Source organism: Mixophyes fleayi, chromosome 4, assembly GCF_038048845.1.
Source record: "Mixophyes fleayi isolate aMixFle1 chromosome 4, aMixFle1.hap1, whole genome shotgun sequence".
NCBI classification, from domain to species: domain Eukaryota; kingdom Metazoa; phylum Chordata; class Amphibia; order Anura; family Limnodynastidae; genus Mixophyes; species Mixophyes fleayi.
Genome location: NC_134405.1, coordinates 34,056,754 through 34,072,314, shown reverse-complemented (window position 1 = coordinate 34,072,314; position 15,561 = coordinate 34,056,754). Strand labels below are relative to the sequence as shown.

At 40.4% G+C, this 15,561-nt stretch overlaps 1 protein-coding gene across 1 annotated transcript; it reads right to left on the bottom strand.

Moving 5' to 3' along the window:
* Nucleotides 1-2,132: 2,132 nt before the first annotated feature.
* Nucleotides 2,133-14,713, bottom strand: LOC142151176 (phospholipid phosphatase 3-like). Its single transcript, XM_075206541.1, has 6 exons — nt 14,362-14,713; nt 10,529-10,686; nt 9,214-9,485; nt 6,564-6,621; nt 4,751-4,927; nt 2,133-2,725 (listed from the first exon to the last, which is right to left on the bottom strand). The coding sequence occupies exons 1-6, from the start codon at nt 14,519-14,521 to the stop codon at nt 2,630-2,632; spliced, it is 921 nt and encodes a 306-aa protein (XP_075062642.1). The 5' UTR covers nt 14,522-14,713; the 3' UTR covers nt 2,133-2,629.
* Between the last annotated feature and the right edge of the window lie 848 nt (nt 14,714-15,561).

Here is a 15,561-nt window from a genome sequence, read left to right as displayed (position 1 = left end):
TAAAAAAACTCATTTGCATCCCTTGCATTGTAACATGGTTTTGTCCAGAAAACTTAAGTAAGAAAACTTACTCAATTTCTTGATTAACTTCCTTAATGAATCAGGCCCTAAGTCTGATCTAAAAGGGGAAATCCAGGTACATGGATTCTGTTTTTACAATGTTCATTTACTCACTGGCCTGTAGGTGCCAGTATAAACTATTGTATAATGTAACCAGCATTAATCAGATCACTCATACATGAAAAACACTTCTGTTTTGCTGCCTATGCACAGAAGTCTTAAACACTACTCACTCATAGATTCTGCACACCTAACTTTCCCTCATTTATATCCCATTTAAATAGTTCCTCTACACGTACAAAACATTTAAATATAATTTCTAGGGACACTTGTAAATCTAAGTCGTAGTGTGTGATGCTGTCCCTGAGATCCTTGGAGCACTATAAATCCCATCATGTCTTGTTTGATGAATTTGATTCTAAGTTTGTTTTTTCATTTTAAATGCCACACTTCAATACATATTTACTTATGTAGCCTCAAAATCAAATTATAATGTAAAAATTGCATCTAACATGCAGAAAAGGTGTGCAGTTGGTAAGTATTTAAAAGTAGGGACTTTTCCAGGCACAATTCTTTAAAACTTGGGACTGGCTCAGACCAGATTGTGAGGTAGCCACACGAGATTGTGAGTGAGCTGAGACCAGATTGTGATGGATTTGAGATCAGATTGTGAGGGATGCAGATCAGATTGTGAGGGATGCAGACCATATTGTGAGGGATGCAGACCAGATTGTTTGAACCAGAAAGGGCTCTTATGGGTGTCACCATGAACTAGGGAGAAATATATAAATACACGCTCAGCCCCAGCTGCAGCTGTCTCTTGGAGGCTGGAGAAACAGCTGGGAGATTTGTGGCATTCCTGGCAGTCTCAGTGTAACAGAAAACGGGAAAGGAGGGTGTGAGCATGTCTCATATTGCATCCACCGAACCTTGTCTTTCTCTCTCTCCCTCCAACACCTCCATGAACACTGTAACATAATGTAAGGTGTCAAGCGTGTAAAATCCTGACATGGCCAAGTTGTTGAATCATGTGACAAGGAATCATGTGACAGGGACTGCTAGTACTTGTCATATAAGAGTGATAGGAATATGAGGAAGGTATCTAAATAGAGTAGTTTCACTGTAACCTGCACCATATAGCCATTTTGTATCCTGAACAGTGGTTGATGTCACTGGCTTCAAGCAAACTGAGGCTGCATATGGGTATTGCTTCAGCCCACAAAATGTTTTCCTTCACTGTTCCTCTTTCTTCAGTGTTGCTACTAATTCATAGTACATGTAATACCATAGTTCCTACTTTCCCGGAATGTCCGGGAGACTCCGGAATTTGTCGGAGTTTTTCTGAACTCCCAGGGGAGCAGTATTACCTCCATCATCTGTCCTCTTCTCTTGTAAAGTGGTTAGGGGCACGACCTAATAACGCGACTCACAGCGAATGGCGCCATCTTATCCCTGTTCCCGACTGATTTCTCCTGTGAATCACGGTATTTGAGCAGTGGGAGGCGGGGGCTAATGGTGTGCTTTGCTCGGCCACGCCCCCTTTACTTGACAACAGGATCTCCCCTCTTGGATCTTGCCGAGGGGACATCCAAAAAGTTGGCAAATATGTCTTATACTGGTTTAGCATTCAGTCTGTAAAATGTCTGTCTCCACAGTGTGCAGGTGAAGGGTTAACTGTCCCTAACACATGTTGCATAAATTAATTTAGCAGATTTCTAACTAAAATTTTTCCATTACATCAGTACCTCAGATACATCCGCAGCTGCCAATGAATGAGCATAGGAGAAACTTCCTATACAGAATAACTAGCAAATAGTATTTACTGCTGGAGAAAGCTGTAGAAAAGGGAGAAGGATATTGAGATTAGGATTGTCGAGCCCAGTGTGAAACCTGAAGTCATATCAGATTCCCCAATTGCTTTTCAACATGTTAACACCTGTATATGTGTGATGCGATGTGGAAAAAATGCAGAAACATAGAGGCAGCTGCAGGCCACAAAGAACGTATAGTGGAACACCCCCCAATCACACTCATACACACACAACCATTCAGGGAGCTGACGCTGAGTCATGTTACGTGTTATTGATATAGAACTTTTCTTGTACAATTAGAAAACAGATTTATCAATATACAAATGCGCTTTACATTTACATGATTTCTCAATGATTTCAACCGGCCAGCGGCTGGAAACCTTTCGAGAAGAGTCCAGGAAAGTCCATAAACCAGTGTCATTCGACAGATGTGTTTTGCATCCAGTATACTTGATATTTGAGATGAATAACTTGCTTTTCCTCCTTGAAATGTCTCTGGTACGGCACAATGTCCAAATCGGCGGCATTGCAACATATCTCTGTCCACTTTGCTGTGATAGACAACTCAAGTCCTCACTACCCTTCTTACTGACACTAAAGACGCTGACGTTTCTCGACAAAGCCCAAAAAGCTCAACAAGTCACGGGCTCTAATCCTTCCAGTTCTGTGGAATTGTCTCTTTCTCTAAGTTCCCACGGAGATGTCTCTTCCTAAGATCTCTCTCTCACTCTCTTTTTCTCTGCCGTTTCTCTCGGCACCTAACAGTTAGTGAATGTCTCTGGGTTTTCGGCACGGGGAGAAATGGGGACCGGTTGTGAGATCTTCTGCCGAAACATGTCAGAAATGTAAAAAGCCTAAAAAGAATGGAAAATGATGAAGTTATTACACTGACCATTACTGCTGTGATTGTATTGGTAACATGAATACAATTTAAACTGCTTCTCTGAGCTTCTAAATACAAGTGATCACCAATCTATAAATAATGGGCCTGATTCATTATGGAAAGTTAAGTAAAAGTAAGTAAGGCAAAACCATATTGCATTCGAGGGGGAGGTAAATTTAAAATTTGATGGCAGATTTATATTTGGGGTAGGGTATGTCCTAGATCAACTTTAAATTTCAGTTTTAAACTAAAGCTATCAAGTATTTGTGTGCTACATGAAAAAACAGACAGTATTTTCCTTATGTGCAAAATAATAAACTAATTAGCTCCCCTTGGATTGTGATATGGTTTTGTCCAGAAAACCTACTCTATTTTTTGCTTAACTTTCCTTAATGAATCAGGTCCTATATCATCAACAGCTGTTATTTTTATTCCCTTCATTACAGTATAATTCTTCTCAAATCAAACCCCCTGTGGCATGTCTGAGGTAAGGGCCAGTGCGTGTCAATGGATATCCTTTGTGCAGAATAAAGCAGGATACACAGACGTTTCCTAAACAGAAGATCCCACCTCCCCCACTGACAGCAGTCACAGCACAGAAGGGAGGAGGGGGGCTATTTACTCGTTCTTTATTTATATAACATTTCCTATTTCCCACAAACCCAGAAATAATCAGGGTGGGGACCATTGCATCTATGTTTAGATTTTACTGTGTCTAAATTTGTATGTATGGATGGCTCTATTTGTCTTCTATCAGCATCTATCTATCTATCTATCTATCTATCTATCTATCTATCTATCTATCTATCTTCTGTAATCCTGATACATCTGAAGGGATCCCGGCAGTATTCCAGGTTCCTCTGAGTAGGTTCCAATATTATTCCCTACAATTGAGAATGAATATTGCCTATATTCATGACAGCTCTACATAGGTCCTAATACCAGTCCTGACTCCTGAGATGATAATTGACAAATCATCTCATCTTTAATCCTAACATTTATACATATCCTCCCAACAGTTAATTTTTTATTTTTATTTTCTTAATTTGGGGCATGGATAAGCTAGCATGGAGGGGGAGTGTGGCCTGGGTAGTTCAGACGTGTGGTCTAATGTCCCAATGTCTCCCAATTCTCCTATTGTGACATAAATAGGCAGCACCCTCCCCTTAGATTGTACGCTCCTCTGAGCAGGGCCATCTCTCCTCCTGTTTCCACCACTTCTAACTCTGCTCTCCAGCTACTTAGCCCTCCTCCTCAAAGGTCCTCCACCCCACGTCCACTTTCGCTCCCTCCTCCCCCCTGGGGGTCTCCCTGTCTTCCGCGCCCCCCTTCTTGGGCCCCGTCGTTTTCGGATCCTCCCTCCCCCTTCCCCGCCCTCTCTAGCTGTGCATTGAGCGTACTGAGTTTCTGTGTTTACTGTACTGTGCTGTCTCCCATTGTATTGTGATTTTGTTTGTCTCTGTACGGCGCTGCGGATGCCTTGTAGCGCCTTATAAATAAATATTAATAATAATTATAATAATAGCACAGTGGCTTAGTGGATAGCACTTCTGTCTCTCAGCAATGAGGTCACGAGTTCGATTCCTGACCATGGCCTTTTCTGTGTGGAGTTTGTATGTTCTCCCCGTGCTTGTGTGGGTTTTCTGCCGGTGCTCCGACTTCTTCCCACGCTCCAAAAACATACTAGTAGGTTAATTGGCTGCTATCAAAAATTGACCCTAGTCTGTGTTTCTGTCTGTGTGTGTTAGGAAATTTAGACTGTAAGCTCCATTGGGACAGGGACTGATGTGAGTGAGTTCTCTGTACAGCGCTGCGGAATTAGTGGCGCTATGTAAATAAATGATGATGATGATAAATATGTTACTCCTCCCACATCTGTCTTTAATATGTGACATTAATCCTAGCCTCTCTGATGCGAGACATTAGTCTTAGTTGGATCCGAACATGAATCCGGCATTTACTATTAGTTCTCTATATGATTCCTTTTTCAACTTACCACCCAGTAAGCGACCAGCGCCCCCTGCAGAAAGCCAATGGCTACATCGGAAGGGTGATGTCTGTGATCAGATATCCGAGTGAATCCTGTATATAAGGCCACAAGGATCAAAACAAATTGAACCAGAGGACGCAAGAGCCGTGCTCCTCTCCACGTCAGCCGAACCTGCAGGTAGAACTGAAGAAACAGAAAGGCATTGTCAGTGGCTCCATCTCTACATTGCTCAGATTATAATCAAAATTATATACTTGTGCTGACAAAGTCTCATTCATATATAGGTGTTGGGAAAAATGTGTTAAAACAAGCCGTCTCTTTGGACGCGTTTCAGTGTTTTTACCGCATTTTAACGCATTTCCCATTGTCTTTTAATGAGTTACACTTTTAATAATGCAATCTGTTGTACTGGTAGAGTGAGCTAACACTTGCGAAATACAGTAGGTTGTACTGCGTACTAAAATTTAGAATGCGCGTTAATATTTTGGAATGCATTGGAAACTGCACCATTGGCTTTTAGTTAAGGGCACTTTTCACGTGTTTATTAATAAGTGTTATGAGCCGTACATGTGTTGCAAAATATCCCAGTTAAATCATTTGTGACACAAAGGTCATACAATGACTAATACATTGACCCATAAACTACTGTGTGCATTTATTCTGACATGACTTTTACAGATCTGAAGCAACTTGCTTAAATTTCATTTTTTTTTCTCCAAAGTGTGTGTGTGTCTGTGTGTGTGTGTGTGTGTGTGTGTGTGTGTGTATGTATGTATGTGTGTGTGTGTGGTTCCTGGCACCTATTGAGGAAGTTATTTTCTTGCTGAAGAACCTCTCTGAGAAATAAACCACAAATGAGAATTTAAGAAGTGTGACTGAAAAGATGGAGGCGAAGAGTCTACATTGTAAGTTCATCAGTTAAAAATAATTTTAGAATGATCTTTTATTTGAATTTATATCATAATAATTAAACATGTTTTGTGCTATTAGGGTATTGCCAAACACAATAGAATTTCAGTACAAACAGTAGCATAGATGATTAAATTGAAGATATCTTCTCAACATTTTCAATTTAGTTCCAGAGAAAGTGCCATAAAAACACAGGACGAGTGACATAACTCATTCATTCAGTATCTTTATTTTCTATACAACTCCCCTCCACCACTATTGCACGGACAAGGAGGGGCTGCAGCTGGCAGTTTCTTACATGTGAAACTGCACTATGCTGTTCCTTTATATTGGTAATGGGCCGGGAAGGGGGCGCTGGGCTCTGATGTTACAGTCCAGTGCCACACTCCCAAGAGGAAAAGATGCCTCCCAGAAACCACTTTACACAAGGTAAAAAATGAGGGGGGACAAGTTTAGGTCAATGTAGTAATCTGCTTCCCCCTTTTTGAGCCTCATTTATGACACACACCTTTTACCACTTTAGTTCCACCCCATATGTTAAATTTTCATTTTTTTATCCTAAACACTGCTTGGTTTAATTGCTTATTTACTGGCATAAATTAGTCATAAAACTGAGGTAACATTGGGACTGTCTTTATGTTTGTTTTGTCTTATGACATGAGGATGGCAAAGCGTACAATGCATGTTCCTTATTTTTGCCTTTTTTTTTAATTATTACTGATGAAAAACATTGCATACAACTTTTTATAGAAGCAGCAAGTGCACATAAAACCCCAAACCCATAATTGTGAGGTATGATTGTTTCATAGTTTCATGCACACTTAACAATCACACTTCCTCTTTTAGCAAACCACCACCTGATCCTTAAGTAGATAGTGACAAGACAGAGTCATGATTTACATATACTCACCGTGAGGTACAACATGGTATACATGGCAAATGATGCGTGGCCTGAATAGAATGATTTCCTGAAATACAAAGTGATACAATTGTTAGATATTAACTGTATAGGCAGGGACGTTCAGGGGCCACCATAAAAATAATTAAATTTTTATTTTCTACATTTACACTATTTTCTCCTTACTCACTATGGGCAGAGGGCAAATTAGACCACACTTACCCTGTGACTTACTGCACTCTGAGTGCATTGTCCAGTCGTGTGTGTGTATGTATATATATATATATATATATATATATATATATATATATATAGAACTGCTCTTAACCACATGACATGACATGACACACAAGTGAGAGGCTATGATTAGTTTGCAACTTTTTTGGAGGCATCTACATATCTGGGGCCTGATTCATTACGCATCTTGACTTAAGAAACTTCTTATTTCAGTCTCCTGGACAAAACCATGTTACAATGGAAGGGTGCAAATGAGTGTTCTGTTTTGCACATAAGTTAAATACTGACTCTTTTTACATGTAACACACAAATACTTGATAGCTTATTTGTACACTGAAATTTAAAGTTGATATTAGTGTGCTACATGAAAAAACAGACAGTATTTAACTTATGTCCAAAACAGAATACTAGTTTGCACCCCTTGCATTGTAACATGGTTTTTTTCCAGGAGACTAAAATAAGACGTTTCTTAAGTTAAGATCCTTAATGAATCAGGCCCTTGGTGTGCAAATCTTTCATAAGGCGATGTATTTCCTGTTAGAGCAAATTTGCCTACTTTTCAAAACCATCTGGGAGGTGTGTAAAGAACCTACTTGCATCATCAAATAGGCTAGACAAGGTGTATGATGACTCTAATTGTGATATCACACACCTGCTCACTCTCTGATCCCTGAGGAAGGTGGGGTGGGATGATGTTATTTGCCTCATTAGATCTCCGCCCACTTCCAGGCAGGTAAGTTCCTTTGCAGTAGAATTGCCTGCTCTTGCGGGAGTTCAAGAAGAGTCACCCCATACTTGTCCACTCTCCCAGAATGTCCGAGAGACTCCTATATTCCAGGTAGGTCACTTGGACTCCCTGGAGGGCAGGCCATTGTACCACATCCTGTCCGGTTCCTAGAGAAATGGACAGGATGGGGGGCTTCTGTGAAGCAATTGAACGCAAATGGAGTCACTTTAGCCCCATTCCCTTTGGTGAAATGATGCAAATGCTTCATTACGTCTCGGGGGTGGGGACAAAATGACGCTATTCACAGCACCTTGTCCCACTCTGCACCTGCACTTCATCTCCCTTCCGTGAAGAGAAAAATAATGTTGGCAAGTACTACTCTCTCTAATTCGGGAGTCTCCTGAACATAATGGAAGTGTAGGGATTCATGTGTTAGAGCATCTGCCAGGACAATAGGTGAGTCCCGGCAAGCTGAACAGTTTCTTGTAATAAGAGGGAGAAGCTCACTGACGCTGCATATTAGCTGGAAAATGCAACTTATCCTTTCAATGGCAGCCTTGTAACTAGACAGAAGTGTGATTGTTCTTCCTTTCTATTCTTACTCATTTCTGGTTGTAGTGAAAAAAAATATCACCTTTTACTGATACAGAAATGAAAAAGGAAACCAGTTTGTTGCTACTTGGAAATTTAAAATTTTTTAGTGTATTCATTTTCTTACTAGAAATATGACTCATACAACAATTACTCGTCTCGTAATTGTAACTGCATTAATTCATTAAAATAGTTTCAAACACATTTTTTTTTAAAGAAACATATTTCTTTAAAGAGTATAGGTACAAGACATTTTATGTTACATGCATTACCCTTGAATATATAGATGGGCAGTATAGAGCTATGTAATGTTCTATGTTAGACCTATTCATGTGTGGACTCTGTGCCTCCGGGGATCTATTTTGCCTACATAAGAGGTTTGTTTCGTGAAAGCACCAATGCTCGATGCATCCTTCAATCACCCCTTGTCCTTTGTTCATGTACGTGAATAGTGTGTATTTAGTCTTAAACAGTCGTAAACAAAGACATGTTTGTAACTAAGAATTAATTTGTTATAGTATAGGCAATTTAGATGGTAAACTCTCACGAGCAGGGCCCTCTTTCTTGTGTTTTCCTGCCTCCTCTATCCCATCCACCTGTGCACCCATGTCTAGCACCGTCCTCCTGGTCTCTACCCCCAGTGTCTTGTGGCATAATGGTATTAGGTGTTTTTTTTATTTTAATCAGCATTCGTGTAAATGTTTCTACCTTCAGTTTAGACCCTTCATCCCTTAATAAGGCCCTGAACCTCACTGAGCATGCACAGGTTTTTCAGTTCCACTGTGATTATTTTTACTTAAAGTCCACAAGGGGCTCCACAGCCAATGTGCTTGGACCCCCCTTATGCTCAGGAGAGCTGAGCAGGTGCCTCCGAAGTAGTAAGTCATTCTTGGAGGTGCAGATTTTGCACTGTTGTTGGGGTACCTTCCAAATACTGCTTACCACTCGCTCAATGTATCTTTTGTCAAAGTAAAAATTGCACCATTGAGTTATAAAGGTGAAGTTCTGGGCCCCTGAGCCAAAACCCAAACCCCACTTATTATATTCCATCAATGAACCTATTTCTCACTATGTCCGCCATCATTTTATTAGTGATGATGTGCTCACCTGGCCTCTGTCACAGAGCTGGCCTTCCCCGTACACGTGTAGACATCCACAAAGCCTGTGGTACAGTTGAGAGCCTCTGGCTGACACACGGATAGGAAGTTTGGCCTCAGGCGACCTGCGCTCAGCTTAGCAGCGTTGGTGAGCGACTGTCCAAGAGCACAGCCAAACAAGAAGGGAAGGATCTGGCGGTAAATGCTGGATAGATAGCTCACTTTGGGACAGGAATTGGACCTGTGCTGTCTGCTGACCTGGTGACATTCCCCCAACACAATCTGCAAGGGCGGAAAAAACATCGTAAGAGTCACTGCAATGGCTACCTGCCAACCTTCTACAAGCAGCTGGAGTTTTACACACACACACATATGTGTATTTAATAATATAACCCAGGGTCGAAATTTGTGCTTGTGTTACGTGTTCCAGAAAAATACCCACGCACTCCTTTTATATTATAATAATATACTACTACATAAGCCAAACCCAATTGTTTCATAATATATACATGCTTATGGTAATCAGAGTTATGATGATATCGTAAGGGAAGTGTAGGAGCGCTGTATTTTTCTACCTATAATCAATCACTGCCACAGTCGAAATGACGGGAGAACACTCCTCTCATGTTACACGTTAGCGTTTAAGCTCTGAAAATAGTAAGTGGTAGATGTGCTAACACTTCTAAAAAGGAAAGGTGGAGGTGTTGCCCATAGCACCCAATCATATTCCAGCTGTCATTATCTAGAATGTACTAGATAAATAATAGCTAAAATCTGATTGGTTGCTACGGACAACACCTCTACTTCTCTTTTTTAGAAGTTCTAGTAAATCTATCCCTAAATTTTTTTTGCACCTGAGCCGCTCTTCTGTGACAGGAGCAGAATGTCAAATGCGGCTCTGTCTGAGGTATCTGACAACTCTATACCTATAGGGAACAGGCGCAATTGAACTGAAAGCCAAAACTTGGTCTTTCAGTTCTACTTAGTAGGAAAAAAAAAAAGAAGTAATAATTGAACAAAAAAAAAAAAGAAAAAGATAAAAATATGTAAAAATAAATAAATAAATTGAATAAAGCAGTTCTTGTACCAGCGCGATCCTTGCTAAATAAGTTTCCTCTTGCTTTGCATGGGGAAGCTTATCTATGGTGAAGCATGAAGGACCTTATCGGGGCTTTCGGTGACCCCTTAATCTATAAGGTAAAGTCCTATCACCGGAGAAAGCACCCAATTTTCTGCAGCCGCAGGGCTTTTCGCCCTATGATTGATATATATATATATATATATATATATATATACCACAAGTTTTCTACCCCTCGGACACTTACAGTAACTCCAGTGATGAGGATACCAAGGCTGATCAGCAAGGTGTCGCTCACTGTCTCATCTTTTGTGGCCGGGAACTGAATACTGACATCATCGCAGAAAAATCCACGGTGGACCGGAGGAACCAATCCCAGCTCGCAGATCAGGAATGGGATGGAGACTGGAGGAGAGAGGCACAAAGAATGTAACGCCAACAAGAGACACAAAAAGACCACATCTCAGATCATAAAAAACAATTGTCTAATTGCTTAAAAAATAAATCAGGTCAGTTCAGAAATAACTACCTACAATACCTGACTTTCCCTGGTCTTTTGGCCATTTTCCTAAGCAGGAGTCAGGTTGTCAACTTGCATATATGCCCTGAAAACCATCCCGGCCTCATTAAGACAATGATACTAAGATAGTTGACCATTAATCCATGTTTATAATACCAGGACCCCTGCATCAGAATATAGTTTTCATTTGTTCATCAAAAATTTGTCAATGCTGTCAGTGTAACCTTGGCCGAAGTATTTGGACTCCCGTCTATACATCGCTGTATATAGTTACATTCCCTTCTCATAGCTGAACAACACAATGAAGGGGGGGTCATATAGCCCAGTGTTTCTTAAATATATGGTCCTCAGGACCCCGAACAGTGCATGTTTTCCATATTTCCTTGCTTTAGCACAGGTATATTCATGACTGACTGTAATTGTACTAGATCCAGAGGTGGTATAATTATTTCCCTTGTCACCTGGAAAACATGCACTGTTAGAGCCAGGGAAGGGCTGGAAAATTTTAGCCCGGGGGGGCAAGACTTGACTTAGCAGCCTATTAGGAGCATTGGAAGTGGCCCAGTGACCCAGCCCAACGTAGACCACTATGGGATCAGTCTGGGGAGCAGATGCCCCCCAGCCCAGACTGCCCCTGGTTAGGGCTTTGAGAAACACTGATATAGCCAACATGGTGAAATGAGATATAGCAAAATGCAGTATATGTGTTAAGAGACCACTGGTGAAAACTGGTCCTCACTTTTCTTTAACTAGGATTCCCGAAGCGCAAGTCATGTGACTATACGCGCTAAACTATTAATCAGACTGTAATAGCTGTTAAACAGCTCATAGTTGATTTATGCCACTAATGCCCACTAGGGCAGCACAGTGGCATAGTGGTTAGCACCTCTGCCTCCCAGCACTGGGGTCATGAGTTCAATTCCCAACCATGGCCTTATCTGTGTGGAGTTTATATGTTCTGCCTGTGTTTGTGTGGGTTTCCTCCGGGTGCTCCGGTTTCCTCCCACACTCCAAAAACATACTGGTAGGTTAATTGGCTGCTATCAAAATTAACCCTAGTCTCTCCCTCTTTGTCTGTCTCTCTGTCTGTCTGTGTGTGAATGTGTCTATATTAGGGAGTTTAGACTGTAAGCTCCAATGGGGCAGGGACTGTTGTGAATGAGTTCTCTGTACAGCGCTGCGTAATTAGTGGCGCTATATAAATAAATGATGATGATGATGATAATGTAACTTCTGATTGTAATCTCTGATGCTAATCGCTAAAGCTTTTCCTTCAATTGCCCCCCCCCCTTGTCATTCCCTAAATCAAAGAACTTAGAGATATTTTAAACACTATGTACAGAAGCTATAAATTATATTTACATGACATATTTGGAGAGCAGTGATGTCACTTGAGTCACATGACCGATTAGAATGTACACCTGTCAGTGTAGGTAAAACACACCTGGATCTCCTCATACAGGATTCTTGCTTTGCCCTATACTAAAACTGTGTAATCTAATATATATAAGCCTAGCGGCGTGTGTTAGTCTGTGTGTGGGAAAAAACCAAAACAAGCTGCAGCGCCACCTGCTGGGTGGAGTTATACACTGACCTACTAAATTCTTAGCATTATCTAATATTTATAAAAGTAAAAGCCTAGTGGCATGTGTTAGTGTGTGTGTGTGTGTGTGTGTGTAAAAAACTATTTTCTCAGAAAGGGCTCATCCAATTGACCTGAAATTTGGTATACTGACATTATTTGACAAAAAAATTAGAATAGTCAAGTCAGTTAACTTCCATCATCCCCCCTTCCCCCCGTGGGAGGGGTAGTAAAGGCTAAATTTACGAGTTGAGGGGTCAAACTCATTTTCGTGAGGTAATTTTACCTCATGAACACACATTAAAAAGGCCGCTTGCGTCGGGAAGTAACGCTCTTCCCCTGAGGAGGCCTGGGCTAGGCCCAAATGCATGACAAGAACCTTTTTAAGACCTTAAGTAGCTTGATTTGACTAGAATACATGAGTATCATGCACGGGTTAACTTGTATGTATATATATATATATATATATATATATATATATATACATATATATATATATATATATATATATATATATATATATATATATATATATATATACTAAAAACGTTGTGCATTATAAGGAGTAAATATAAAATAAAAGTCACCAAAGTCGTTCTGTGAGCATGGGACTTTAAAGCGGCTTCTAGTATTCTTCTTATAACTTACAGTAGGTGTCATTATTCCCATTATGTTGATTTACACAATTGCTAACAGCAAGGACGTTTATAATAGGTTATCCATTAAGAAAAACAGGAAAAAGCTGAAGATAAAGTGTTACTCCTGGCTGAGCTGCGTTTAATGAGAAACTTTCTGAGATGACTTAGGTCTGTTTGTGATATAAGTTATAACACTACTGATAACAAAAAGTGATACAAATTATAACACTAGTTTCACAAGTGATAACACTTGTCACCATTTCAAGCACTGCTGATAACACAAGTGACACAAATGGACACATCAGTGAAAAACCACCTACTGCCCACTAGAGATCTAGGGCCTGATTCATTAAGGATCTTAACTTAAGAAACTTCTTATTTCAGTCTCCTGGACAAAACCATGTGACAATGCAAGGGGTGCAAATTAGTTTTCTGTTTTTCACATAAGTTAAATACTGACTGTTTTTTCATGTAGCACACAAATATCAACTTTAAATTTCAGTGTACAAATAAGCTATCAAGTATTTGTGTGCTACATGAAAAAAACAGTCAATATTTAACATATGTGCAAAACAGAATACTAATTTGCACCCCTTGCATTGTAACATGGTTTTGTCCAGGATACTTAAATAAGAAGTTTCGTAAGTTAAGATCCTTAATGAATCAGGCCCCTAGTGTTGTTCACTGGGGTGGGCATTTGTATAGAAATTATAGCACCAATTATGCAAGTGATAACACTAGTCACCCGTTCAAACCCTACTAACCTGTGATAACTACAATAGTGTCAACACAATTGATACAAGGTGCAAAACTAGTTGCTCAAGTGATAACACTATTGATACAAGAACAAGATTTAAGACAAATATTGGCTATGAAACTTGTGATAAACTTAGTCATTCTCTTGCAATAGTGCTAGCAGTATCTATGACACTAATAAATCTACTGATAACACTAGTGACACAAGGGATACAATTACTGCTGCAAATGGGGATATTACTGGCTAGTGATACATGTAATGACAAGCAATACAAATAGCAACACCAATATAGTTATATAGTTGATACAATATATATATATATATATATATATATATATATATATATAAGCAATTTACATTGAAGCAATTTCTGGCATTAGTTGTAACAGAGATAAGTTACTATTAATAGTGAATAATTCTATAAATGATATAAGCACAATCTAATCAATAACTCTGTTGACAGGAATCAATCACTGTAAGATATTAGAAGTGCTACAACTAGGATATCCTGATATACACTATATCAGTGATCACACTTGTGCAGAACACAGAGTGGATTACAAAACATTGTGGTGACACTTACCCACACAAAGACACAACAAATCCAGGCACACAAGTGACCCCCTAGATCCTCTGGACACTTTGGATTTGGGATCTCTGCGGACGCAGTGCCCGCCGACTGTCACCTTGAGGACTCTGGGGTCAGGGCACCAGTCTGGGGCGCCACCAGGTGTTAGGTGCATGTTGCCAGCCAGTGAGAGGGACCACAACTTGTCACCTGGGTTGTCCCTGTTTCTATATCCGTCTTTCGGTGACCCTTCAGCTCTTTCCTGCCAGTCACTGTGCTCTCCCCCAGCAGAGTCCTTGATTCTCTGTCACCCAGGTTCTCTGTCTGTCTGCCCTAACCAGAGTGGCTTCTAACTTTGTTAGCAGAGAAAGTTAAGAGAGAGAGAGAGGAAGAGAAGGAGGGGCTGGGAGGGGTGTATAGGGTGGGGGGGGGGGGCGTGAGACAGACATTGGAAGGAAGGAGAGGAAGAGAGATAACTGTATAGGAAAAAGAATAATGCAACTGTAATCTGAGCACCGAGTGGTCCCCACCCTATAATTCATCTGCTTGGGACCCTGCAATCCCTAAGTGTCCCATGCACAGCCAGCCCATATGTTACTGAGATTTAAAATGACCTCATGAATAGTTGATATATATAGTTATTGACAGGTGGTATAGAACTAGAGATGTCACTGACCCCCGTGTTTTGGTTTTTGGTTTTGGATCTGGATTAACTTCGTGTTTTGGTTTTGGATCCCGATTTTTTTTTCTAAAATCCCTATTTATTTATTTTTTTTATAAAATCACATAATTTGGCTCTTTTTTTATCCCTACATTATTATAAACCTCAATAACATTAATTTCCAATCATTTCCAGTCAATTTTTGTCAAGTGACAAGAACTCTGCTACCCCTCCTGTTTCTGTATGAGCAATGTCACTGAGCAATGTCACTGGAGACTGGAAAGTGACAAGAACACTGCTAGCCCTGTTTCTGTGTGAGAAATGGTGCTGAGCAATGTCACTGGAGGCTGGAGAGTGACAAGAACATTGCAACCTCTCATGTTTCTGTATGAGCAATGGCACTGAGCAATGTCACTGGAGAATGGAGAGTGACAAGAACACTGCTAGCCCTGTTTGTGTGAGAAATGGTGCTGAGCAATGTCACTGGAGGCTGGAGAGTGACAAGAACATTGCAACCTCTCATGTTTCTGTATGAGCAATTGCACTGAGCAATG